This window comes from Pogona vitticeps, chromosome 1, assembly GCF_051106095.1.
Source record: "Pogona vitticeps strain Pit_001003342236 chromosome 1, PviZW2.1, whole genome shotgun sequence".
Classification (NCBI taxonomy): Eukaryota; Metazoa; Chordata; class Lepidosauria; order Squamata; family Agamidae; genus Pogona; species Pogona vitticeps.
The window spans coordinates 75,883,189-75,911,176 of NC_135783.1; the positions used below are offsets into that span (position 1 = coordinate 75,883,189).

At 42.5% G+C, this 27,988-nt stretch overlaps 1 protein-coding gene across 7 annotated transcripts in view; it reads right to left on the minus strand.

Annotated features, from left to right (window-relative positions):
- Positions 1 to 27,988, minus strand: part of STXBP5 (syntaxin binding protein 5) — a 185,813-nt gene that overhangs the window by 48,177 nt on the left and 109,648 nt on the right. For all 7 annotated transcript variants that reach the window (XM_020809900.3, XM_020809829.3, XM_020810218.3 and 4 more), the window contains exons 9-14: positions 12,859 to 12,937; positions 10,622 to 10,776; positions 6,496 to 6,568; positions 4,460 to 4,607; positions 4,310 to 4,377; positions 2,994 to 3,034 (exon numbers count right to left, since the gene is read on the minus strand). In XM_020809900.3, the coding sequence (XP_020665559.3) occupies positions 2,994 to 3,034; positions 4,310 to 4,377; positions 4,460 to 4,607; positions 6,496 to 6,568; positions 10,622 to 10,776; positions 12,859 to 12,937 (564 nt within the window). The remainder of the gene's footprint in view (positions 1 to 2,993; positions 3,035 to 4,309; positions 4,378 to 4,459; positions 4,608 to 6,495; positions 6,569 to 10,621; positions 10,777 to 12,858; positions 12,938 to 27,988) is intronic.

Consider the following 27,988-nt stretch of genomic DNA (forward strand, 5'->3'; position numbering starts at 1 on the left):
GTTGATGGAATACCTTCTATTTTATGTGCTATTTTATACTCTTCTGGATCTTGATGGCAGCACTGAGGCTTCTGCCATGATTTGTTCACCAAAGCAAACAGAGATGGTAATAGTACTATCTGAACTGGATCTAAAATGTTATGTTGGACTCTGTTAGATATCAGATCAGATTGGGGTGATGGAAATCTTTTTACTTCTATGTGTAGAAATTTAGCCATTCTTTGCATTCGATCTAAGAATGACCTGAAATCTTCAATCAGTAAAGGAGGATTTGCATCCCTGACATCAGAATCAAACTGTGATGGAAAGTTCTGAGATTTATTATTATCATAATCTGAATTGGAAGAGTCTGAATTGTCTAACTGAAGGTTAGTGTTGGACATCACTGGCATTAGAAATTGAGCTACAGTAAGTATAGATGTGTTGTGGTGCTTTGGAACAGAACAAGTCTGTTTGTTGGGAGGAGAATGATGTTTGGTTTCTTATTCTCCTGTAGCTCAAGTTGCATTGTGTACCAAATTTTTTTTTTGGGGGGGGAACCTTGTCAGTATTGATTATCCTGTTGATTTTGATGGTGGTCTCGAACACAATTAGGTTCAATTGTTTGATACTGATGTTGATGTTGCAATGCTGATGTTGACAGATATCAAAGCAATGAGGATACATACATTGATGCTAATGAATCTGCAAAGCTGGCCCTCATCAAAGGCAACCTGGACCTATATGTGGAGTTCAATTCTGATTGCTTGCTGTTGTTGCGATATGGAGACCTTTGACATTGAAAGGATGACTCATGCTGGACTGGAGACACTCATTGATGAAGAAAAGCATAACTTTGATGAGACTCCTTCAAGATCCCTTGGTGCCAATGAGGATTCTTGTACTCAGAATATGTTGACACATCTTGAGTTAGTTGGCTCTATGCAGGTACTCACTTGGTATCAGAAGTAGTTTGCAATGTTGAGGAGGTGGAAATCTTCTGTCCTTACCTGACATTGCTCCCAAGCAAATGAGGTCTGTAGCGTTCACCCTTGTTATGCAAAATAAGTCATGTATTATTCATGTTCTATACTAATGTGGTTGAGAGGCAAAACTGAAAGAGATGTTAAAAGAGAGAGCTGGAACCAGTAAAAGGAGAGTCTGAGTCAGAGTTTGGTTAGTCAGAAAGAGGAAACTAATAAAGATAAGACTGGTCAAGAAAATAGGTAGAGAACGTGGCAATGATATTGCAAGAGAAATATATGTATTGATAGAACTGTTACAGATTTGCTTGTGCACAATAATTATCTGAAGAACCTCTGTTATTATTAAATCTGATTCACTTCAATAAATAAGTTCAGTTTGTATTCACAAGTCAAGTGTTCTGACAAATGGCATTTATACTGTGGACTGAGGTAATCCACTGGTGGCAGCGAGCGGAAAGTGCAGTGTGAGCCTTTGCGAGGGCAAAAAACGCAGGTGCCACAAAGGTGAACGCCACAATGTCCTCAGGCAAAGTCTTATGAGACAGAAAACTGAAGAGGTGTAGCTGATTGCATGATCACAGAGGAGAGTTCCTTCCATTGTTTTTCTTTTTAATCTTCTTGATGTTAGGTATTTCAGATGCAAATATTTTCCTCCTTTTTGGTGCCAAAGATACACTGTTTCAGCACTGTTGCTGTTGTTGCAGTGGCTCTCAATACCAATACCAATTGCTGAGACTCCAACATGGAGAGATTCATTTGCGCCTTCATGAGAAATTGTTGGTGTTTGTAGCATTGGATCTGCTTGAATTGCATCCATTAAGGCTGTTTTGATGGAGTTTGGCAAATAGAAATCTTAGATGTTGAAGGTGAGATCTGTCTTGCAATAGTATCAACCCTCTTCAGAGACTTATCCCAGAGATACTGTTTGGATCTTGATTGTCTGCTTTTTAAAGCTACTCCTGCAAATTTTTGCAGATTTCTCAAGTTTGTGTCTGATAACCCTTTTCCAAATGATACACTCTGAATGTCCACTGGTGAAAGGGATTTTGTTGGTACAAGAGACACACTTCTTGAATGGGCCCACAAAGTCTATAAAAGGTGAGGAAACATGACTGATGAAATAATACTTATTTTATTATAGGTAAAAAGATGAGAGAAAGATAAGAAAGATGAATAAGAACAAATTATATACAAAAATTTTGACAAAAGTCAGAAAAAAACACTCTGGAAAATACTGAAGTATTGCCTCAGTGGCAGCTGAGAGGAAATTGAGAAGTAGCCATTGCTGGGGGCTGGGGGGATCATACTAATTGAGAAAAGAGTTGGGCTTTAAGCTCTGAAAGATTCTGAGGAGTGTCTGCACAGGCACAACAGGACCCAAATGTGTGAATCACACAGACCTTAAAGAACCCTCTCAACTTTCTGGGAACCTCACAATTCAAATATAAACACATGAGCCGGCTAGAGTGGTCCTGACCCGATCAGATAGGCGGGATATAAATAAAATAAATAAAATAGATAAAATAAAAATGAGCATTAAGGCTTTTCAACCTCTTCTTGTACTGATATGGAACATGCTCTTAATTATTAAATGGCATAAGCAGAATGCATGATCAAAAATAGTGTTAGATTCACTTTTAATAAGCATTAATTACATTTAGGATTTCCAATTTGTGTGTGGAAAAGAGCTGTCATATGGGTTGTTCATTGCAGATCACTTACTAATTACCTAAAATTAGCTATTCTCACAAAAAAAATAACCCCAAATCTTCAATCTCCTTGTTTACATATCTGACTTGTATTTAATTAATGGGGTTGAGCCCTATCAGACAATTCATTCACAACTAATGTTAAGCCCATCCATTGCAAAGCATTACTCACCAGAGCCTCAGCACTGAAGTGAAAAAGTTAGAAAGAAAGCAATTCATTCCAGCAATATCACATACACAGTTGAACAGTTTTACAGAAGCACATGGGTTTTAAAAGACCAATTTCTGCAAAAAAAAAAAAAAACATTGAAATACTTACTTGCAGAAGCATCCCAGAACTTAATTGATCCATCAGCATGTCTATTAAAAGAATAAGAGTTTTTTCAAGATCAGTCTTCAAAGAATGGACAGCAAAGATAACAATACAGAATTGATTACATGAAACTGATAACACAGAACCACAAAGCTATGATTGGGAAGCAGCAGGGAAGAACTCCTTCCTTACTCTTCTGCTCCCAATGCTGTTCTGGAGAACTCTGAACCCTGATTAATTGATGTGTCAGTTTTTGTGATCAGAATATAAAGTTTACAAACAGAAGTAACATAGTCACTTGTGCTACTCTTTTTTCTTTCTTTGTAACAAGTGTGGTAAAAAGAAAAAAAAATCAAAAAATAATATGACGAGTGAATTGCCATTAAAACTTGAAAGAAAGTCATGAATAATATTTTACAGATGTTTAAAGGGCATTTTATTTTTTTAGGAATTTTTAGTGACATTTTCAGCACTTTCCCTTCTTTTTAGCTATTCTCATATCAATCTGATTTGTTTTTTCAGAACAACAAAGCAATGGCAAAATAATGAGCAATATTTCTCAAGCCTGTCAACGGTTAGATTCCTACTGAAGATTTATGCCAGCACAACTGTAACTGCATAAATTACAGTGGTGAATTGTGACTAGCAAACAAGTTGACACATTAATACCAGTTGCTCAAGCTGGCACACAACCAGAAATGATAGCATCAACCTGTTAATTAACAGTAATTCATAATTGAATCAAATGATTACATTTTGCCAGTATATCTCCCCAGTAGGATTCCGGAAAATGTGTCATGTACATGGGTCGTACCCATGTGTCGCTATAAAAGTTACCCCCAAAAACGTTTTCAAAAGGTAATTTTCTAAACTTTGCTTCCCAGATATAATCACTCTGTCAAGCTAGGATTATTATAATAACCTTTCCTGCTGTTTTAGTTTCATACTTGGCAACATCTGTATTTCTAAAAAGCCTGCTTCTGAAACATGAGCAGCAGACCAAATTTTTCAAAATTTGGTCTCCTGGGTGAGAGGACTAAAGTCTCTTTGCAGGCCTTTTCTTTTCTCTTGCTGCATTGCTTCTCACTCCTGAAACTGGCATTAGATGTAGCGAAAAGATAAAGCAACAGAAGTTTATTGTTCTGTCTCAGTTCCTAAACTAAATATGGATCTTCTTCACCTTCTCCAAATTGATTTCTAAAGCTATATTGCATTTTATGCATGAAAGCACAGTATGTTGAACTATTTGTAGATTACAATATATATGATGAGCATACCATAATCTCCTTTACAACTTGGTCTCAAGTAATCTTACTACTTACCCAGTAATGATGATTTCTGGATAACTCTGTGTGACTAAACCCCAGTTACCACCATTGATAGGCCACTCCTAATGAAACAAACAAACAAATTAAATCCAAGTACATGAAACATCATTGCTATGAAATTAGGATATTGACTCCTTTAGATACCTTTTTACTATAACCTTGACGCTTTTGTCGAGCCCCAACTGAATAAAGTGCTGGAATAAGGTCCACAGGGCAGTCAGCAAAATATTCACAACAAGTGACTGGAGATTCATGTATACTCAATGGATAGGGATTTTCAAATATAGGATACCTTTAATAAGGCAATAAACACATGAAAGAGTTATTTTTATACACACAGATTTTAAATTAACCTTTTTCTTCAAAGTAGTTTTTAACTATAGTAAAAATGTCAATAGAAGAGAACAAAAATTAGTAAATGGATGCATGTGACATAGGCAGAGATGGAAAACAAAGTTTTAATATTTATAATCCCGTGAAGAAATATTAATGTATGGATTTTCTTAGAATGGTAACATCCTTAGAACAGAAGAGTGCAGATTTAGTTGTAAATACTTTTTGTTAAATTGGCCTAAGACACACGTTAAAAGCATTTAAAAATAAATCATGTGGCATAGTCTAAGCACTCTACTAATTCAAACTTCGGTAAGATACTCAACAGTCAGCAGAGTTCTGAAAATAATAGTGATCTACTGCTGTAACTATAGATGTGTAACCAAATTTTACCTAGAATCTCTTTAGGATAAGATGTAGCAGCTAGAACACAAAGAATAGCATCTAAAAGCAAGAAAGGATAAGGGAGTCAGGATTTCACTTATCGATTTGTCTAGCTAGCCTTTAGTAGCCTCATAAATTCAGTACATCACAGTTTAGTTACACAGTTTAGCACATTACACAGGCAGGCCACACACAGTAGGCCTTTCCATTAAGAAGATAGTAAAAGAATGCTATTTAGCACATTTTTAATGTAATGTGCAGTACTAACTAAATGTATACTTTACAGACATATATAGCATCATGTAGGCAAATGTCAGTTCAAACTTCAGGACTTCTTCCCACCTGTTCCCCAACACATGTGAACCACAACATCCCCAATGTTGTAGAACATATCTGGAGTGTGTGCAATAGACTCCAAGGAGGGAGGAAGGCAGGAGACTTTCCCCATTGATAGATATATGCAATCCTTCTCTCTCAAAAAAGGAAAGCATGAGAAGGTCACAATAACGTAGGCACATATGTGCAACACTGATATCTTACTTAAAAGGTATAACAGCTATGACAGACATGTTTCCACTGTCTCATGATGTATATGAAGTGTGTGAAGTACATGAAGTGTGTGAATCAGCCCAAAGATAAATACCATTACTTTAAGCATGTCATGTAGCGTTAATACACAATGAATTTGCCACTAGCTATCTTCAGTTTATTATTCAGTTTATTAAATTACTATTTTGCTCTTCCATAGTGCTAAGAGTGGCTAACAGATACAATTAAAAACAAGCTAAATGCAGAACAAACATAAAACAAATTAAATAATAAAAAATTAGCCTCAGGAAAAGTCATTTAAAGTTTTAAAGGTTAAACCACCAACATGAAGTGGGCCCATAAAGCAAGTGACAGCACATGTGAGTCGTTCAGTATTGGGGACATGTGTTCTTCACATGTTGCACTAATTACCAGCCTTTCCAACACTTCACCAGTTGAAACCGATGGATATCTTCCCTACTACTCACGTTGTATTAAAAAGTATGATTTGGGGGGTTCCTTCATTAGAGTGAAATCAAAACGGACCAAAAAAAAAAACCTATAACCAACTGAAATATCTTCAATAGTACAGTATTCAAAAAGCCAAGTCCACAGAAATAAACACTCATTAAGAAAACAGACTGAATTATGGAACAATGGCCAGAGTTCTATTTATAATAGTGGAGTGCAGGAACAGTATTCCACCATCATCAAGCAATTACCAACTTACAATTATAAAAAACTGAATTATCACTCCATACTCCATAGGTATACGGGTACTAAATATTTCCTTAAACACTGGGCTCATTTCTGTAACTCTGTGCACAATGGGGCTGCTACACATCAAGAAAAGAATAACAGGATTCCAGCTATTATCTTTAAAAGCATGCAAGAAACTGAGATACCTCCATTTTCATTACATCCAGAATTCTTACCCATTTTGTGCAAGATCAATTAGCACTAAATCTTTTTCTAGAAGAACGACCACAGCATATGGCTCTTGGAAATCTAAAAAAAACCACACATGTCCAAAGGGAAAGATAAATGAATAATTTTATTTTCCTAAACATTTAAAAGTACTGGTTTAAGCTGTCTTAGATCCTTTCTAAAGAGAAAGGCAGGGGATAGATAGATAGATAGATAGATAGATAGATAGATAGATAGATAGATAGATAGATAGATAGATAGATAGATAGATAGATAGATAGATAGATAGATAGATAGATAGACAGACAGACAGACAGACAGACAGACAGACAGACAGACAGACAGACAGACAGACAGACAGACAGACAGACAGACAGACAGACAGACAGACAGACAGACAGACAGACAGACAGACAGACAGACAGACCGACCGACCGACCGACCGACCGACCGACCGACCGACCGACCGACCGATCGACAGATAAAACTTTGACACAATATACTAGCATAAGAAAGTCTAGCAATTAAAGTTTAGACAAACAACAGACTATGTCAGATGTGAGTATCATAAAGCCATGTCAAAGTCCACCAGGCTATGGACTTGCTCCTTTACATGGAAGTGAAATGCACCCACAGCTTCAAATATCCTCATCAGCAATTTCATGTTAAAATGAATGGCACATAAAACTGAACTCCAGAATAACGCCTAGGAGAACCCTCATAAAATAATAGTTTTCAGAATAACCTCATTATATGATGCTTTGCTTCCTCCTTCAGGAGGAAAGCAGTTTGTACATCCTGCTATACAGAAAAAATACTGCCAGTGGTGCTAAATAGGCTGAAAGATTTAAACCATCAACAGTCATATGGTTACATCTTCCTGTTGTAAGAGGTAATCCACCAGTGTGAAAAAAGCTGATTCTTTTCAGAAATGCAACCATAAAGTATGTTGAAATGGGTCTAGTCCAGGGGTCTCCAAACTACGCCCCGCGGGCCACTTCTGGCCTGCTTTGCCATTTTATCCAGCCCGTTCCTTTCAGCCTGTGTGTGGGGGCAAGCGGGTGGACGTCCATGCAAGTGGGGATGCATGCAGGTGGGTGTCCATGCATGTGTGTGGTTGCACATACACACACACTCACATGTTCCTTTGGCCCTCAAAAATGTGGAAAAGATATTATGTGGCCCTCATGCTCAAAAGTTTGGAGACCCCTGATCGAGTCCATAAACTTCAAAAAAAGTTCCTGCCTCATCTAGATGACATTCTTCCAAGTATATTGTATTGGACTAGGGATGGAGGTTTAATATTTCCTTTCTGTAATATTCACATGCATAAGTTTGTTTCACCCTGTTTCAGTAGCAGCTTATTAATGCTTTTCTTCATCGTTTGTGTATCATTTTGAATGCATTTTGGCAACTAAATTTTCATATGTGTTTTTTGTACAGTGGGGTCTTGACTTGAGAACTTAATCCGTATTGGAAGGTGGTTCTCAAGTCAAAAAGTTCTCAGGTCAAATCTGCATTTCCCATAGGAATGCACTGAAAACCATTTGATCCGTATCTGCTCTTTTCCGTCCATAGAAACTAATGGGAAGCTGCTATTCCACCTTCGACCACTAGAGGGGGATATTTTGTTTCTTTTTTTCTTAGGTCAAGAAAGGTTCAGGGAAGGCAGGGAAAAGACAGTCCAGGCAATACAGTACCAGGCAGTCCGAAGACCGTCTCCCAATCCACTCTCTAAACGCTGGGAGGAGTGAGGAAGCAGACAGACACCCTTTTCACTGGCCAACAGTTAACTGAAAGTTCAAATTTTGCACTTTCCCTGCCTCCCACGTGGGTTTTTTTCAGTTCTTAACTCAAATCTAAGTATGTAAGTCAAGTCAATATTTTCCTATGAGAGCGGTTCTTAAGTCAAAATGTTCTTAACTCGAGCCGTTCTTAAGTCAAGACCCCACTGTATGTAGTTTCCCTTAAAATCATCACTTCTCTTATTTCTCATTTATCTTCATGGCGTAGTGGTTAAACTGCAGTCCTGCAGTCAATACTTCGCTCACAACCTGAGTTTGATCCTGATGGGGTCAAGTAGCCGGCTCAAGGTTGACTCAGCCTCCTCTCATTCTGAGGTTGATAAGTTGAGTACCTAGCTCATGGGAGGGGGGCAATAATTAAATTGAAAACTGCCCAGTGAGCGCTTTAAGTGCTATGAAGTGTATATAAGCAACACACTTTGCTTTTTGTTTTACTTTTGGTAGCTGATCCTAAAGGAAAGATGTACTGGCCAATATACTCAATATATTACCAACCATTAAGGGTCAAAGTGCAATTCTCAGTGTTTAACCTCAGGACAGATTGAATTATATTTGTCAACTGAAATGTGACTATAAATGCTAAGGAAACTTTCAGAGTAGAATCAGAATTGGCTATGGCAGCAGACTCAGAATATGAATAATTTTTTTACTGTCTTTCTATGTAGACAAATCTACAAACATTTATGAGGAAAGACAAGTATAGCCACCTTAATCATAGTACTACAAGATAGGTAACAATGTATACTTGTAAAATTTATATTTTTAGTGTAATTTATGAAATTAAGCTGGAAATATGTTGTGGAAGCAGCTTCTCATAATACAGTTGTAAAAAGCATCTCTATTTCTCCTGCCATGCCCCCACTTCTCTTTCCTCATGTTGAACAATATTTTTGGTTGGCTTTCTTTCTCTCTAAGGAGCTCTTCCAACGACCTGAAAGTATGACACTATCTTGAGCCCTTTGTAAATTTGGATAGTAGGGGGTGTTTCAGGCAGAAGTGAAATCAACTACATCAGCAGCATCCATCATGCTGGCAGACAGACACAACCGGATACAGTGATATAGCCTATGTCCAGTAGGACAACAGTGAATGCATATAAAACTCTTCAGCATGCTATACTAATTCTTGCATTCCTAAAGAATGCTGGCAACAACCTGGTTTAATTTTAACGTGCTTTAGTTACAGCTAAATGTAATAATGAAACAGGAGACAAAATGATAATATCTGCACAAGAGAGGGAAAGTGAAAAAGGCAGGTTCCCTACCTGTAGCTGCAGTTCTTCGAGTGGCCGTCTTTGAATTCACACATATAGGGTGCTTTCTCTGCGTGCCTGAAACAGTCTCAGAATACTGCAGAGCTTAGAAAGTCTTTCAGATTGACTCTCTGCACTGTGCATGCTCTCTTCATTCAGTGGTGAATCCTCAATTCCTTCACATCTGCCACTGTTAAAAACACACTCTGGCATAACAGAGTGAGGGGAGGATGGACAGGTTGTGTGAATTCATAGACAACTCAAAGAACTACAGTTACAGGTAAGTGATCTGTCTTCCACCCTTGTGGTCTCTATGAAACACATATGAGTGACTGACAAGCTTACTTACTGGTTGGCAGCATGTCATGAGAAGACAGTGCAAAAAACAGGTATTTTGTGGTGATCATGTCAAGAAAAGAGAATGAGAACAAGAAGCTTTTTTGTATATGTAATGCTTTTAACAGAAATAATTCATCAATACAAATTGTGCAAAATTATGATTGCTACTACTGTTACATAGTCTTTTAAAGATAAGCACTGGAGGGGTTGTTTGCATATTACTAAACTATAAGCTACTTCTCTTCTACTTGTGAATGTGTGTGCTTTGCTACTTAAAGAGAAAAAGCATTGGTTTTGCTGCTTATATACTGCCCCATAGTGCTTAAAGCACTATCTGGATGGTTTTTATAATTTAATTTTGCAGGCTACCCACAGCCCTCCCCCCATGAGCTGGGTACTCAATTTATAGACCTTGGCAGGATGGAAGGTTGGGTCAACCTTGAGAAGCTCTCAGGACTGAACTCAGATCCTGAGCAAATTTTGGACTGTAATAGTGCAGTTTAACCACTGCACCACAAGGCTCCTACACAGACAGTCTGCATATATTATGAGACAATCTCACGGTGCTTAAAAATTCTTTGTCAAGTGGTCTTGTCAGATTGAGACAGCATAAATCGAGACAGAAGAATTTAGCTAGCATTCATTTTATCCCTAGTTTACAGTGATATGATCTGAATACAGAATTCTATAATGACAACAGCAAGACAAAATGGTAATAAGAACCTCTGAAGAACTTACCATTAGGGTATGGAGTTTCACAGAGGGTTAGAAAATCAACTATTGAATAATCCATTTCTAAAACAGCAGTGCTCTTTCCATGCATAACTGTTAAACAGGGCCTCCTCCCTACAGTGTCATATGATAAACCACCTGATAAGATGATAAAAGGTTCTCTGGGAAGATAAATAGATGGATAATTAGAATTATGAAGAATATCCAGAGGAAACTTGATTTTGCTGCCATCTAGCTATTTCAGACAAAATGAGGAACCAAAAGCAATATACAGTGGTGCCTCGTTTAACGAGCGCCCCGTTTAACGATGGATCCGTATAGCGATGGCTTTTTTACCATCGCTTTTCGGATCACATTACGATTTTGCCCATGGGGAAAAATCGCTTTGCGATTTTTCCCCATAGGCACCATGTTCCCACAGCTGAGCGGCAGGAGCCTTCGAAGGACCACTCCCGCCGCTCAGCTGGGGGGAAATGCAGGCAGTAGCCTCGGAAGGACCCTTCCGAAGGGTCCTTCCAAGGCCACCCCCAGGATTCCCCTGCGGATGCCTCAGATCCTCCCACCCTGCCCCCGCGGCCGGGATCCCTACCCTCGCCAGGGAGGGACTGATCCAAGCGGCGGCGGCAGGATGGGAGGGGTCCGGATACCTTTCAGGCATCCAGGGCTTGGATCCGCCCCCGGCTGGCTTCCCCATCCATGGACGGACTCTCTGGAGTCCGTCCATGGATGGGGTAGCCGGCCGCGACGCGGATCACGGCCGCCCTCCTCCCAACCCCTCACCCCCTTCTCTGACGCCGCTGCTGGGCTCTGGAAGCCGCTTCCAAGCCCAGCGTCAGCGGCGGAGATGAGGGTATGCCCTGAGCCTTGCCCTCCTCTCAACCCCTCACTCCCTTCTCCACCACCGATGCTGGGTCTCGGAAGGGGCTTCTGAAACCCGGCGGCGGTGGCGGAGATGAGACTGAGGGGTGTGTCGAGAAGGGCAAGGCTCGGGTATTCCCCGAGCCTTGCCCTCCTCTCAACCCCTCAGCCCCTTCTCCACCAGCGATGCTGGGTTTCGGAAGGGGCTTCTGAAACCCAGCGGCGGCGGCGGAGATGAGGGTGAGGGGTGAATCGTCCAGAGCCGGGAGGAGGGGGAAGGCTCCGCCACCGGCGCTCGGACGCGCTGGCCGGCATTTTCCCGGCCAGCGCTTCCGAGAGGCCTCGGGGGAAGGCTTCTCCACTGCCGCTCAGACGTGCTGGCCCTGCCGCCGGCAGCCACCCCGCGCCACCTACCCCAGCCGTTCTCGGACACCTGGAAGTCCGAGAACGGCTGGGGTGGGCGGCTTCAAGCGGCGGCGGCGGCTGCAGGGTGGGGGGGGGTGTCCCGAAGCCTTCCAGACACCCCAGACACCCTGCAGCCGCTGCGGCTTGAGCCCGCCGCCCAGCTGGGGGGAAAGGCCGGCCGGCTCTTGGGAAGGAGGGTGGAGGAGGTCCCCACACTCCTCCCCAAGAGCCCGCCGCCCAGCTGATCAGCGGTTCCAAAATGGCTGCCCGTTCGGTGCCTCGCTTACCGAGGCAGTGAAAACGGCAGCCCTATGGAAGACCTTCACTGAACGGTGAGTTTTTGCCCCCTAGGAACGAATTAAACAGGGTTTAATTCGTTCCTATGGGGTTTTTTATTCCGTTCAGCGATGTTTTCGTATAGCAACGTTAATCCTGGAACGGATTAACGTCGCTATGCGGGGCACCACTGTACTATATATCTGGCATAATGCCGCACCTTCTTGGATTATGATTTGTAGTAAGAACACAAGCATATCCAATGGATTGTGACATATTCTACAATATTTTATTTAAAATATTTTATGTTAAATATTTTAAAATACACTGAAACATTCCATAATGCATTGATTTGAGATAACTGTTTTTTGTTTTTGTCTGATTTGCCTGCATATACTAACACTTTGCCCTTTGCAAAAACTGTGATAGATAAAAACATGCTCTTTTATGAATATATATTCCCTTCTATTTCAAATGCAGATGCTACTGCCATATGAATTCCTTGTTAGTTCTCCAAAGGCTGCTGTGAAGAGACACAATATCCAGCACAGCATGGGAGACGGAACTGAAACTGTAGAGGAAGGACAAACTGCCTCCCTTACCTTTCCCACCATGGTGTCCTGTCAGCATAAGGGTCACAACTTTGATGTTCATTCACTAGAAATCTCCAAAACAGAACTGAAGAACAGTTTCTTAACTCTTACCCTGCTCTGGTAGTTTTGTATTCCACTTTAAGAATAGGTTTACAAGGCTCTGGCTTCTTTCCATCTTTTACCTGCTTTCCTAAAACAAAACATTTTCTTATTTATACTTTACATTTTGAAATCCAAATGTTACAATCCATACAAAAATTTTAAGAATATTTCTGTACATTCTAAAGTTTATGTTATATTGCCAACTCTCACATATCATAACAATTCTGATACACTTAATTAAGGTAAGTGTATATTTTAGAAGCAGTGAATATGTGTTTGAAATGATGTTCTTACCGAGGGAAAAGATCCAATTTATTGAACTCAGTGGGCCTCTTTTCCCCTACAGATATGTGCAACATTAAATAACTTTTTCCCCTGTATTGTAATCATGTTTATAAGATCTATTAACATATAAACTTTCTATGCAAGTTTACTATGACATAAAAACTCAGTTCCAAGGTATAGACATACACTTGCAATTAGCAGAATAGTTACCTTTTACAGTTACTTTTAACTCAAAGATTAAGCATGTTTTTATGAGCCATAGTCTAAATATAATTAATTTATAATTAACTTCCAGAAGGTTAGGCAAGTTGGAAAATACAAAAGTAATTGATAACCTAGAATTAGATGGTTTACATTTTTTTTACACCAATGCACAAGTTTGGTAACATGCAGTAGCCAGCTGGGTAGTTGCTGGGGCACCACGCCGAACCAGTTGGGGGTGGGAAGAACAGGTGGACTAAGCTCAGTGGCTGTGTCTGCATATCATTGTATATTGTGAACTAAATGCTGTGAACTAACCAAAGAAAGCAACTACCCTGTTTCCCCGAAAATAAGACCTAACCTGAAAGTAAGCCCTAATATGATTTTTCAGGATGCTCATAATATAAGCCCTACCCTCCCAAAAACCCCCAGTTAAGTGAAAGTCCGCCCTCCACAATTGTGCAGCAACCAGAAGAAGATGACATGATGTATTTGAATAAATGTAGATTGTTCTACATCAGGGGTCTCAAACTCAATTTACTTGGCGGCTGCTGGAGGCAGAGTCTGGGTGAAGCTGGGCTGCATCAGATTTTCCGCCAAGCAGAGCAAGAGCCCAAGGAAGCCGCCCAGGAGTTTCCTTAGCCCAGCTGGAACTCCGAGGAGGAGGAGGAGGGGCATGCGAGCCCTCATCACCAAGAGCTCATCGCCACAACCCCCTCCAGCTCTTTCTTCACTACCACCACCAAGATGAAAAAGTGGAGAAGGGAGGGAGTGCCAGCGACCGCCTAGCAGGGTGGGGAGGAGGGCACGACATAAATTTTTTTAAAAACAAAAACCTCACAGAATTCTCCTTGCCAAAGGAAAAAAGCACCGATAGAACAGGGCAGGGGTCCCACAGGTGCACACGCGCATGCATGCACACAAACACACACACAGGGAGGTCCAGCAACCTTCCTCTGAGGGGCCCCTCAAAAAAGGTGCATTCAGCAGCAGTAGCTACCCCGACCATGACAGAGGAGCAAACTTTGTGAGGCGAGCCCAGGCAGCCTCCAGAGCCAAGGTGGGTGAAGCAGGACGAGGAGGAGAAAGCACCGCCAGGTGCTGAGGCAGCCGCTGGCTGGGCTGGTGCTGGGGGTGCTGAGAGAGAAAGAGAGCCAGAGAGCCGCTTCCCTGGAAGAGGTGGCGGTGGCAGCTGCTGTTGTTAGCTTGGAGGCGCTCTTTGAGGACGGGCCGGGAGCGAGCTCCAATCTCAGGCATCGCTCATCGGTGGATCAGGGGCTTGGGGAAAAGGGACGGTAGACAGGCGGACTGGCTGGCAGGCTGCATTCCAGATGGAGGATGCAAGAAGCACTGTCTTGGGAGAAAGCCAGTGAGCGAGGCAAGCCTTTTTTTGACTCTTAACAGCAGAGGACGCGTGGGCGCTTCGGGGGACAGGCAACTTGGGGGACACAAACTATTGTCCGGCGGGCCGCAAATAAATAAACAAAAATTAAAATAAATTAATAATATAAAATTAAAAACAAACTTTTTAAAATAAAAATAACTACAAATCCTAAGTTTTAGCAATGATATTTATCATGTTAATTTGTTTAAGTCAATTTTAAAAAAAGAAAAACCATCATATTAGAATTTCTCTATGGTCCCCTTAGTAGCCATGTCCCCACTCGGGGTTTTGGGACCAGTGATGTACACCAACAGATAGCAGTATTTAACTCCTTTACTATTTAGCTCTTAAAAAACTGCTGAGTTCTGCAGTCAAACCTCTTGTTAAAGACACAGGAATAGACAGATGATGATGATTAGTTTTATTTACTGTATTTTTCCACATATAGGACACTCTCCCACTTTTCTAACCCCAAATTTCTTTCATTGCAAGAAAATTGAAGGTGAATACAGGGATCAAAGCACTTTGATTCCTGCTTTCCCCCAACACATTCTTGCGAGGAAGGTGCTTTCCCCCTACACCAGGGATCCCCAACCTCTTTGGGGCCATGGGTCAGTTGGGGGGAGCGGGCTCTATGTGTGGGCTGGTGGGGGCACCCCGTGCAAGCGTGGAGGGTGTATCACACTCGCGGGGGCATCACACTCGTGCACACGAGTGTGACATGCCCCCCGCAAGTGGAACACACACACCGCGAGTGCGACACCCCCCTGCAAGCGCGACATGCCTCTGTGTGAACATGACATAGCCACCACACGTGTGGGCAGAGATCCATATCCGTTACCCAGTTCCGGCAAGTACATGGACCGGCACTGGGCCAGGGACTGGGTGTTGACAACCCCTGCCCTACACTTTCTTCACGAAAAAGCTGATTTCCCTCTACACTTTTTGCAATTTTTTCCCAACCATTGCAAAAAGTGTAGATGGAAAGCAGCTTTTTGCAAATAAAGTGTAGGGGGAAAGCAGAAATCACTTTCCCCCTACTACATTTTCATTGCAAAAGGTGGCGGGGGAAAGCAGGTTTTCGCAAAGAAAGTGTACGGAGAAAGCAGGAATCACTTTCCTCCTCTAATTTCTTTCCAAAACATGGACGGGGAAATCAGCTTTTCACAAAGAAAGTGTAGGGGGGAAAAGAGAGGTAACTTACCTATAACTCTGGTTCTTCGAGTGGTCATCTGTGAATTCACACTAATGGGTTTAATCTGCGCTTGCACAGAGGTCTCAGGAATATTCTAGAGCTTTATGATACATTTGTCAAGGACCACCCCCCTAGTCCACATGGTCCGCCTGTCCTGGTAATTGTCTCAGTTCCGAAGAACAGCCCATCGCTGCATCAAGAGTTACAGGAGTGACGGACAGAGGGGAGGATGGGCGGGAAGTGTGAATTCACAGATGACCACTTGAAGAACCAGAGTTACAGGTAAGTAACCTCTCTTTTTTCTTTGTGATCTCTGTGAATGCACACTAATGGGTGATTAAGACCACCCTTATAGGTGGAGAGACGTCACGGAAGAATTGAAGAAGGCACAGCTCTCCCAGGCGCCTAAGTCCAGTCTGTAGTGGATGACAAATGTAGATGGCGTTGCCCATGTGGCAGCTTTACGAATGTCAGGGAGTGGTACTCCATGAAGAAACGCCGTAGAGGTAGCTGTTGCTCTAGTAGAATGAGCCTTAATACCCACATGTAGATACGTACTGTTTAGCAAGTTGATATACCAGTTTTATGGTGGAAACGATCCAACGGGAAATCGTTTGAGAGGAGACGTGAGAGCCTCTGTGAGGGAGGTGTGGTGATACAAACAGTCACTCTGATTTATGGAAGGAAAAAGTTCTTGAGATATAAAAGGCAAGAGCACATCTGGTGTCCAATGTGTGCAGTGATCGTTCCAGCGAAGTTGCAGATGATGGGAAAAACATTGGTAGAATTATAGGTTAGGAAAGGTGAAAGTGTGACATGACCTTTGGCCGGAAGGAGACATTAGGGAAAAGGGTGACCTTGTCGGGGTGAAATTGGAGGAATGGAGGGTCAATCCTGAGGGCTGCGAGCTCAGAGGCCCTGTGGGCAGAAGTAATGGCGACAAGGAAGAGCGTTTTGAGGGAAAGAAGGTGCTCTAAAGTGGTGGCAAGTGGTTCAAATGGAGGTCGGGAAAGCCAGTGGAGAACAAGGGGTAGAGACCATTGTGGGGGGAGGTGCTGGCACAGGAGAGCGCATATTGGAGACACTGTGAAGGAATTGTTTCAATGTGGGATGACGAAAAATCATGGCAACTTTGGAATCTTGAGGTTGATGAGCAATTATGGCAGACAGGTAGACTTTGAGAGTTGAAAGGGATAGTTGCTTATGAAATAAATACAGTGGTGCCTCGCTAGATAGTTACCCCACATGACAGTATTTTTGCTAGACATTGACTTTTTGCGTTCGCTATAGCAATTCGCAAAACAGTGATTCCTATGGGGGGATTTCGCTGGACAATGTTTGGTCCCTGCTTCGCAAACCAATTTTTACTAGACAATGATTTTGACAGCTCCCTCCGCGCTCGCAAAACAGGTGTTTCCGGGATCTAAGCTTCACAAAACAGCTATTTAAACAGCTGATCAGTGGTTCACAAAGCGGCTTTCCTATAGCCGATCTTCGCTAGACAACGACAATTCTTCCCCATTGGAATGCATTAAACAGGTTTCAATGCATTCCAATGGGGAAATGCTTTTCGCTAGACAATGATTTTGCTAAATAGTGATTTCAGTGGAACGGATTATCATCATCTAGCGAGGCACCACTGTAATAGGAATTGTAGGACAGCTTGTAAAACTGTCAGACTAGTCAGAAGATGATGTTGGGGGGCAAATCTGGTAAAGATGACCATTTGTAAGAATAGAGTCTGACCGTGGTAGGTTTATGGGTGTTGGCTAAAATGGCATTCACTGAGGGTGAATTCTCCACACTGTAAGGTGGAGGGTGTGGAGGTCTGGATGGTGAGTCCTGCCTTGATGTTGTGATAGAAGGTGAGGGGTAGTCACAGGTAGTCAGTAGCGGAGCATGGTGAGCCATGGCTGTCTTGGTCACCAGGGAGCAATCAGGGTAGTGTTAGTGTGATTGTGTTTGATTTTGGCTAGTGTCCTGAGAAGAAGAGGGATGGGAGGGAAGAGGTAGATGAGATGTGTGGTCCAATCCGCCATAAGTGTGTCTCCTAGGGATCCATGTTCCTTGTCTGCTCCTGAGTAGAAGAGGCTTCATTTGGAATTTTGCGGTGTAGCGAACATGTTGACTTGAGGTTGACTCCAGATTTTGCAAAGATGGAGAAACAGAGACTGGTCTAGAGACCATTTGTGCATCTGGGTATGCAGTCTGCTGAGTTTGTCTGCTACGAGATTGTCCTGTGTGGCAATATGTACCGCCATGGGAAAAATGTGGCATTCAAGGCACACTCCCAGAATTGCACAGTGAGGTACAGGAGTGGACGGGAGTGTGTGCTTCCCTGCTTCTTGATATAAAATAATGCGGTGGTGCTGTCTGTTGTGACTTGGACTACAGTTCGTTGCCGAGGATGATTGGTTTGAAGGCTCTGAAGGCTTTGAGAATGGCTAAGAGTTCTAGATTGTTTATGTGAAGGGCATGTTCGGTGCGGGACCAAGTAGCGTGAATGTGAAAATTGTTGCAATGCGCTCCCCATCCAGTAGGGCTTGTATCTGTGGTAATTTGTACTGATGTTTGAAGGGGAGTAAAGGATTTTCCCATGAACAGATTGGCTGAGTTGTCTCACCAGAGGAGTTGGGAAGAGAGTTCAGGGGTGACTTTGAGGAGTTTGTACGGTGGGTCTGTCATTGGATCAAGGAAGGAGAGATACCATGATTGAAGGGAGCAGATCTTCAGCCTGGCATGCTGAATGGTTGAAGTTGTAGAGGCCATAAGGCCTAGTAGACGCTGAACTGAGTGTACAGTGACAAGGGAGTTGGGAAGGAAATGAGTAATGAGGGAGTGAGGTTTGATCGCCCTTTCTGGAGAAAGCAAGACTTTTGCCCTGGTAGAATCAAGGATTGCACCTATGTAGGAGATGCGTTGAGTAGGAGTGAGAATTGATTTTCCTTTGTTGATTTGTAGGCCCAGATCCGTGAGAAGAGAAAGAGTCAGATGGATATCTCTTAAGGCGTGATAGAGTGAAGGGGAGACTACGAGCCAATCGTCTATGTATGGAAAGACAGAGATTCCTAGGGTACGGAGGTGAGCTGCTACAGGTGCCATGCATTTTGTGAATACAGTGGTGTCCCGCATAGCGAGGTTAATCCGTTCCGGATTAACCTTCGCTATGTGAAATCGTCGCTAAACGGAACGTAAAAGCCCATTCCCTGCCTTCGTTCCAATGGCCCCTAAACTTACCATTCAGCGAAGTTTCCTCCATAGCGGCAGCCATTTTCGCACCCTCGGTAAGCAAGGGGAGGGCGCGAAAACGCTGTGCGGGCGTCCGGCGGCCATTTTAGAACCGCCGAACAGCTGATCGCCCGACTCAGTGGGAGGCTTGGGCGGTGGCAGCAAGAGAAGAGGGAAAGTGGGGGGGAGGACGCGCGAGCGCGCGGCTTCCCTGCCTTCGTCTGCCTGCCTCGCCGCCTTCCTTCCCTCCCGGGGGCATCAGGAGAAGGACGAGGAGGAAGAGGGAAAGTGGGGGGAGGATGCACGAGCAAGCGCGCGGCTTCCCTGCCTTCGTCTGCCTGCCTCGCCGCCTTCCTTCCCTCCCGGGGGCATCAGGAGAAGGACAAGGAGGAAGAGGAAAAGTGGGGGGAGGATGCAAGAGCGAGCGCGCGGCTTCCCTGCCTTCGTCTGCCTGCCTCGCCGCCTTCCTTCCCTCCCGGGGGCATCAGGAGAAGGATGAGGAGGAAGAGGGAAAGTGGGGGGAGGACGCACGAGATAGCGCGCAGCTTCCCTGCCTTCGCCTGCCTGCCTCGCCACCTGCCTTCCTTCCCGGCCAGCGCGGCCCCGCATCACTCTCGCGGCGGCGGTGGCGGCTCCTTCCTGACACCCGTCGGCCCGTCTTCGGTAAGCGAGTTTTTCCCATAGGGACCGACGCTATGCCTCCGCATTAGCAATCCCAGAGAAGGGATCGCTATGCGAATTCTTCGTTATACAGTGCGCTTGTTTTGCGAGGCACCACTGTACTCTTGGTGCTGTAGAGAGGCTGAAGGGGAGGGCTTTGAATTTGTAAGCATGATCTCATACGGTGAACCTGAGAAATTTGTGATGCTCTTGGCGGATCGTAATGTGGAAATACGTGTTGCTTAAATCTATAACTGTGAACTAGTCATTTTGTTGGAGAATGGGTAGGATTCATTCTAACCTGACCATGCGGAACCGTCTTTGAATGATATCATTGTTGAGATCTCGAAGGTCGAGAATAGGTCATAGCCTGCCATCTCATTTCGGAACGGTGCAATAACGGGAGAAGAACCCTGGGTGGTCTTCTGAAGGAATGACAGGAAATATGGCATATTTTAAGAGAAGGAACTGAATTTCTTGTTCAAGGGCCACAGATGGTGAAGTTAGAACGATCCTTGGTGGAGGTACATAAATGAATTATATGGCGTAACCTGTAGTGATGATGGTGAGCACCCAAGAATCGGTGGTGATAGAAGCCCAGGATGGAAGATGGGCTGAAAGACGAGTGGTTGTGGGTGGAGATAGGTAAATATCGCAGATCTGGAGGATGAAGAAGTCAAAGATTTTGCTTTTGTTTTTTGTCAGGGTGACGGAAAGACTGCTTTGGGTGTTGGCGTTGTGCTGCATGCCTAGGTTGAAAAGGAGCTGATTGAGAGGAATACTTGTTTCTGTCAAAAATGGTCTGGATTGCTGGAAAGGGTAAGGGCAACACCATTGGGAACATTGTGGTTTGTAGTATAGTTGGATGTCGTATGAACGTACTGTCTTTTTCAATTTTTGCAGGTTTTCTAAGATGTCATCTGTCTTTTCTCTCTCTCTTTATAGAGGTAGGGTAGGGTAAGGGATAACTGGGATAAGGATACATTTAGAGGGGGTGGATTTGAACGGTCACGTTACAAATCAGTATTTTTCCCCCATAGTAATTCTAAATAATCTCTTCTAAGAATAACTCCATTTATCATACAAAAATATATACTATATATAGAAAAATCTAAATTCAGAAAGGTATTTTGTAATTCCCATTATTAATTATGTAGCTGGTCTTTTTTGCAACCATGTATATAGTGGCAGCCAAGTTTCCTGATGGTCCTTTTTCTTTTTTGGATTCAACCATTCTGTTAGCATATCTATTTCTGCGGTTTCCTGTATTTTCCCTATCAGTTCGTCTATTTGTGGTATTCCAGACTCCTTCCAGTGTTTCGCGAATACTATTCTCGTTGCTGTTATCATATGGATGGCTAAGAATGCTTTTTCAGAATCTAATGCATTAGGCAAAATATTTAGTAGAAAAAATTCTGTTATCATTGATCCTGGAGTTTCTAATATCTCTTGCAGTATCTGGTTAACTTTGGTCCAGTATTTTTGGGCTTCTTTACACATCCACCACATGTGGTAAAATGTTCTTTCTTTTTGTTTACATTTCCAACATACATTTGAGAATTGACTGCTTATTTTGGCCAGAGTTGTGGGAGTCATATACCATCTGTAAAACATTTTATATATATTCTCCTTGAATACTATAGATTTAGTTATATTTATATTTATATTCTAGATTTGTTCCCATTGGCTGAATTCAATATTGTGTCCTACATTCAGTGCCCATTTGATCATGCATGCTTTTACTACTTCATCTTGTGTTTCAAAATCTAGCAAGAAATCATATAGTAACTTGATGCATTTTCTTTCTGATTCTAAAACCGTTCTGTCGAAAGGAGTGTTTTCTTGATAAAATCCCTGTTGCTTATCTTTAGTCATCTGTCAACGATAGGGAGGGTACGTCCTCTATTCTCATACAAGCATCGTCTGAGATATGAGCAGACTGTAGCCAGGCATAACTACGGAGAGCTATGGCAGTGGCCATATGTCTTGATGATGCCTCAAGGATATGTCTGGCTGTGATGTGCTCTTGGCGTGCAAGGGCCATGGCCTTTTGATGGAAGGTGAGGCCATGGGCTTTATATTAGCCTGCACTGGATTGAAGAGATGGGAGGGCTTTATTCCAGAGATAATGGTGATAAGCCCCCATAGCTGCAAGATAGTTCGTAGCACGGAGAGTAAATGAGGTGAGAGAGTAGATTCTACACCCAACAATATCTAATTTTCTCCCTTCTTTGTTGTTTGGGGTAGTGCTGGGACAGATACGTGACCTGTTTTGAGTGGCATCCACAATTACTGAGTTAGGAGATGGGTGCTTGAATAAGAAAGCTGTGTTTTCTCCATGTGTTTTGTATAGGTTTTCAACCTTGCGAGGTATTTGTGGAACAGAAGAAGGTTTGGACCAGGTTTGCTTGGTAAGTTCTAGTGAAGAAGGAATAAAACACATGCTTAGAGGCAGAGTTTGCTGTTCATTGATATCCTTGAATACTTTGTTGGATTTCACTTAAGTGGGTTGTTGTATGTCAAGTTCCATGGCTTTGGTGATCTGTAGGACTAGTTGGGAGTAGGAAGAAAAGTCATTGGATGGCGATGGAGGATTGTTCTGATTGATATCCAAGTCCGGTGTGGGCAGACTGGGAAGAGATTCTTGATCTGGTATGGAGTCGGAAGATTCTGATGAGTAAGAGCGAGAGGATGAAGTTGGGGACGTAGGGCAGTACCATGGTGTAGCAGGAATAGGCTGTGGAGGATCATGGTGAGATCCTGAGGTAACATGTTGGGATGGTACAGAGTCTGTTCAAGGCTTGGAGTGCTTCTTATGAGGATGTTTGGTACCGGGAGGTAGAGGCTGGGGACCAGTGTAAGTGGTAGTTGCCTGTACTGACGGTTGATGGATCAATTGTTGGGTGCAAGATGTTATCGGAACGGAGGTCCGAGATCACTTTGGTACCGTAGGCTGATCCTGAGAAGGCTCGGGATGTTGTTTTTCGTGATTTGTGATGTTTTGGTACCGGGGTGGGAAGTACCGAATCCTCATCAGATGAATAACGGTAGAGATCTTGGTACTGTAGTTGATACTGAGAAGAGGGAGACAAGTCCGAAATGTCAGATTCATAGTAGTACTGACGTTGAAAATATCAACAGTCTGGATAGATGTTGAGCTCGGGCTGGTAATATTGATATGGTCGGTGTCAAGAGTGTTTGGATGTAGGGTCATAGTATTATGGAGGCTCATACAGCGTGACCCATTTGGAGTGTCAGTATCTCCTAGGAGGCTCTTGAGATGTCAGAGACCCAGTTGGAGTAGTGGGTTTTATGGGATCGGAACCAAAGTGACCCCTCTGAGACATATGGTGGTCTTTATTCAACCTCTTACGGGGAGGTGAAATGTCGGGTGCCTGATACGCCGAGTCAGTATCACCCATGGAAATGTAGCGAGCCGTAGATACGGGGCTCAACCATGCTGAAGCAGGTATGGTGACCTCAGCGGGATCGATCGGAGAGAATGAAGAATGTGCCAGTAATGGAGATGGAAGTTGGCCCAAAGGAGGAAGGAGGATCTCTTCCGAAGAATCTACAAGTATGATAGGTTGGTCTTGCAGTAGTGGTTGATTCAGTACCAGTCTGAGAGGATGAGAGTTGGTGGTAGACTTCTTTCCCTTTTTCGATTTAGAATGTTCTAATACCGAAGGAGACTTCGGTACTGAGGTGGACTTGATCGAGCTGGGAGGTTTGGATTTTGATTTTTGTGAAGATTTAGGGATCGATTTGGGTGCTGGAGAAGCGGTAGGTGGAGCTGGAGATTGTCTTGTAGGCTGAGGAGTATGGGATGATTCCATAGCTTGAGTGGGTTGGAGGGATCTTTCCCAAAGAAATTATGGAAGGCACTGTGATGAACTTGCTTATGAAAGTTAAATAGATTTACTTTATAGTGACAAAGTTAGTCTAGAAATCCATTTGATTACTGTGTGTAAGTTAGAGAGATGTCCAAGGTCAGTTTGCAAAAGCTTTGTGCAGACCAAGGTGACCTTTATCTCGTCGCTAAGCAACTATCTTAGCCCAGACGGAGCAAGGACATAATTCTTTATTTAAGATTTATGGGAGCAGCAAGAGAATTTCAACACAAGAGAAGATTTTCCAACACGGAAGGATGATCGTCAGAAGAAAGACTCAGAAACTTTATTTTTGGAATGGACAGTAAGATTAAACTCTACCTAATAGAATCTCTAGTTTTATTGAAAATGTAGTCAGTGGTTTGTTATTTTAGTTTTTTGTAGAGGAATTATATCTTTTGGTGATGGCTGGGGTTTGGAAATAATTGATTATGTAAAGATGTCTTGTTTAGTTTGTTTAAACTAATTTCTTTCTAAATTCTATTTTTCTAATAAAATAAGAAAATGCTAAATGTCTGGAAGTTGGCTTCTTAGATAGACTATGAGCTACAATAGTTAATTGGCTACTTTAAATTGATGTGTTTAATCAGGTCACGTTCATGCTACTAATTTGGGGTCCTACATATTAAAGAGTACTAGGATGATTAAATCTCCTAGAACTCCTGTGTTTTGTTCTTTATTAAATCGGGTCAGACTTGGGAGAAAGAATGATTCAGCTGCCCTAGGGTAAAATTAATGGACCCGGTTTTGCCTGATAAGGAGCTGATCATTCCGGACCCTCTCTGTTCCGTGGGAAAGCAGTTTCTTAGGAAGCTTGCCTTGTCTGACAGGCACGGTTGTCTCAATTTGAGGGCTTGTTTGGTGAAGTTCTTGCAAAACTGACAAGTGGAAGGTTGGTGAGATTCTCCGAGACAGAAAAGGCAGAAATTTTGGCCGTCTGAGAGGGACTGTGATGTTTACCACGTAATCCCTATTTGTTTCTCCCCCTCTTTTTCTCACTGCCACCAGTGGATTCCCTTTATCCACAATATCTCAAGAACTTTAGACACTTGTCAGGTTGTTGCCAACAGAACTGATTTTTTTTGAAAGGTATTAACTTTAATTATAATGTTATTTATTTAATGCATACAATCAAATCATTCAAATATCATATATCTTGCCACCTTCATCACCTGCTCTATCTATTTATCTTGGCCAGCTTATCTCTATTATTGTTTCTTCTCACTATCTCTCTGACTATCTCTCTCTGCTTTTCTCTCTGCTCTCCTCTTTTGCTTATCTCTGCCACATTTCCTTATATCTGCTGACCCTGCCCCTCCACTCCTCTCATAGGCTCATGCAAATGAGAACCAGACTGTGAGTGACAGTGTGAGTGACATGGGGCAACTGTCACATACCTCCCCCCTTGGAAAAGTTTGTTTCATGGGGAAACCTTATAAGTTTACCCTTATGAACAACGAAATCTTCAGGGAGCAATTCATCCAAACCGTAATTACAATAATATGTTAACTATTAAATCATGCACCTTATGTTACTTTTTAACATAATATATTTACCTTATTCAGTACTTCTACATATCTTATTTTTGCATTAATTATATCATTACAACTGACATTACTTTTACATTTATTCCATTACTTACCATTTTTTCCAACAAGACATTGCAGTTTAATCACTTCTCAAAACTAGTGTACAAGCAAAACATTTCTTACAACATTACACTTTTCCCATCCCTCTGTTAGTCCTCTGGTCTTCAGGACCACACATCAGCTACCACATTCTGGGTTCCCTTCACACTGTGAATTTAAAAATCAAGTCCTGCAAGAGTAGGGCCCACCTCATCAGTTTGTTGTTATTGGCCCGAATAGTCCTTAGCCACAAAAGTGGAGAATGGTCAGTACATAGTACAAAATGTCTTCCCCAGATATATGGTCTCCGTTTTTGCAATGACCCAACCATGGCTAGGCACTCCCGCTCAAGCGTAGATAACTGCCACTCGCCCGCCTGCTCGCAGTCGGCCGTCCATTGGATTTTCTCCGCTTGTCTCTTGTAGGTTAGATTAGACAGAGGGGCGGCTATCTTGCTAAAGTTAGGCACAAAGTGACAATAGTAGCCGGCTAATCCTAGAATAGCTCTATTTTTTTCCCTTGGATGTTGGCTTGGGCCAATTGTTAATAGCCTCTATTTTGGATTCAAGGGGTTTGATTAAGCCTCCACCTACTACATGGCGTAAATATTTTAATTCTGAGCTCCCCAGTTGGCATTTACCTGCTCTAACTGTTAACCCAGCCTCATGTAGTCTCTGTAGCACTATTTCAAAGTGGATTTTGTGCTCTTGTGACAGAGTAAGGCTAATTTTGGCTTCCTCTGGGTTATACTGGGGTACATCCCTTCCTTCCCAATACTGTAATTCATGTTTTCCCTTGGGTGTTTCTTTGATGGCATACAAAACATTATTTTCCTTCCTATAATATGGTTTAATCATATTTCCGTGCCCAACCCTTCTGCCTTCTTCTCCCTCCTCCTGAGGTACATACTCCTTGTCACTCATTTTAGAGATCTCTCTAAATGGACCTGACCAAGTTAATTGAAGTTTTTTTTCTTTACTGGGTTTCAGGATTAGCACTTTGTCTCAAGGATTAAATACTCTTTCCCTGGCCCTCCTATCGTACCAGTGTTTTTGCTTTCCCTGCTTCCTCTTTAAGTTCTCTGCTGCTATTTCCAGAGACTGTTGAAAGGAGTTCATTAGTTTGTCAATGTATTGGACAACTGCCTCAGGATCACACTCTCTATATTCCTCCCAGTTTTGACGGTGTAGATCCAGGGGTCCTCTAGCTTTTCATCCAAATAGTAATTCAAAAGGGCTAAATCTTGTACTTTCTTGGGGTACAGATCCATAGATATATAATAATGGTTGAAATTTATGGTCCCAGTCATTTGGATTCTCAGCTGTATATGCTTGAATCATTCCCATTAGGGTACCATTAAATTTTTCGACTAAAACATTGGTCTGGGGATGATAAGGGATGACATGATGTGAGTAATGCCACAGACTTGCCACAATCTTTTCATTACTTTGGAAGTAAATGAGGTCCTCAAATCTGTAGTTATCTCAGAAGCGAAGCCCATGTGACACATATAATTTATTTGTGCATCTGCCACTGTCTCTGTTTCAATATTCCGCAAAGGTACAGCTTTGTGGCATAATCAATAATCGATAAATCTATTCCCTCACTTGGTAACTTTAGGTAGAGGCCCCACTATGTCTAGGCCTAATCATTGAAAAGGGATTGAGATGATTGGCAATGGGCACAGCTTAGCCTTGGTCTTGTCATTCCCAGTACCCTGTCTTTGGCAGGTGTCACAGCTCTGACAATACTGTATAGCTTGACCTGCTTCCCCATCCCAGGCCAATAGAAGTTTTGAACAATCCTTTGCTTAGTACATGAGATCCCTAAATGGGCTGAAAATATGTCTTTATGCGCCTTTTCTATAATTCTTTCTCTACATTTGAGAGGTACTACCAGCTGTCTGATAATGCTTTCACCTCCCCTCATAGGGTGCACTAGCACCTCTTTATATAATAGGTCTTCTTTTACACAATATCTTTTCAGGGTTTTCAGGGGCCCTTCCTTAGCTTGTCTAAATCATTCACTTAAGGTAGAGTCTTCCTTCTGTTCTTGTCTAAAAGATGATTAGGATTCCTCATGGTAACTAGATCAGCTGTTTTACTCCCTTCTCTCATTTCAGGAAGTTTCATTGTTGTCCTCAGTGGCTTCAATTTGCCAGCCCTGAGTGTGAGTTGTCACTAAAACACTCTGTACATGCTCAAATAAATCCAGGCCTATTAAACATGGGGCAGGAATTTGATCAGAAATGGCTACTTTCCAAACTCCTGACCATGCCTTATATTTTATGGGTATTTTTGCCATTGGCAATACCACTATTTCAGCTCCAATCCCTTTAACAGAAATGTTTTCATGGTCTAACATATTTTCCTTAGGGACTATATCTGGGTGGAATAATGTTACTTGTGAGCAAGAATCTTTTAGTGCTAGATACTTAGTATCATCAACATAAATAACATCTCCTGAGCTGCGCAGAAGATTCTGATTACATTTTATCAAAAAGCATCGGACGACCCTAGCCACAGGAGGCTCTGGTTTCTCTGGCCTCTCTGTTACTTGTGTTGCTATGATTACAGCTTCAACCGCTTCTTTAGAAGCTCCATTATGCTGAATGAAAATGGATGGAACGAAGTACAATGCTAGTCCTGAAGGTGATGGATGCACATGG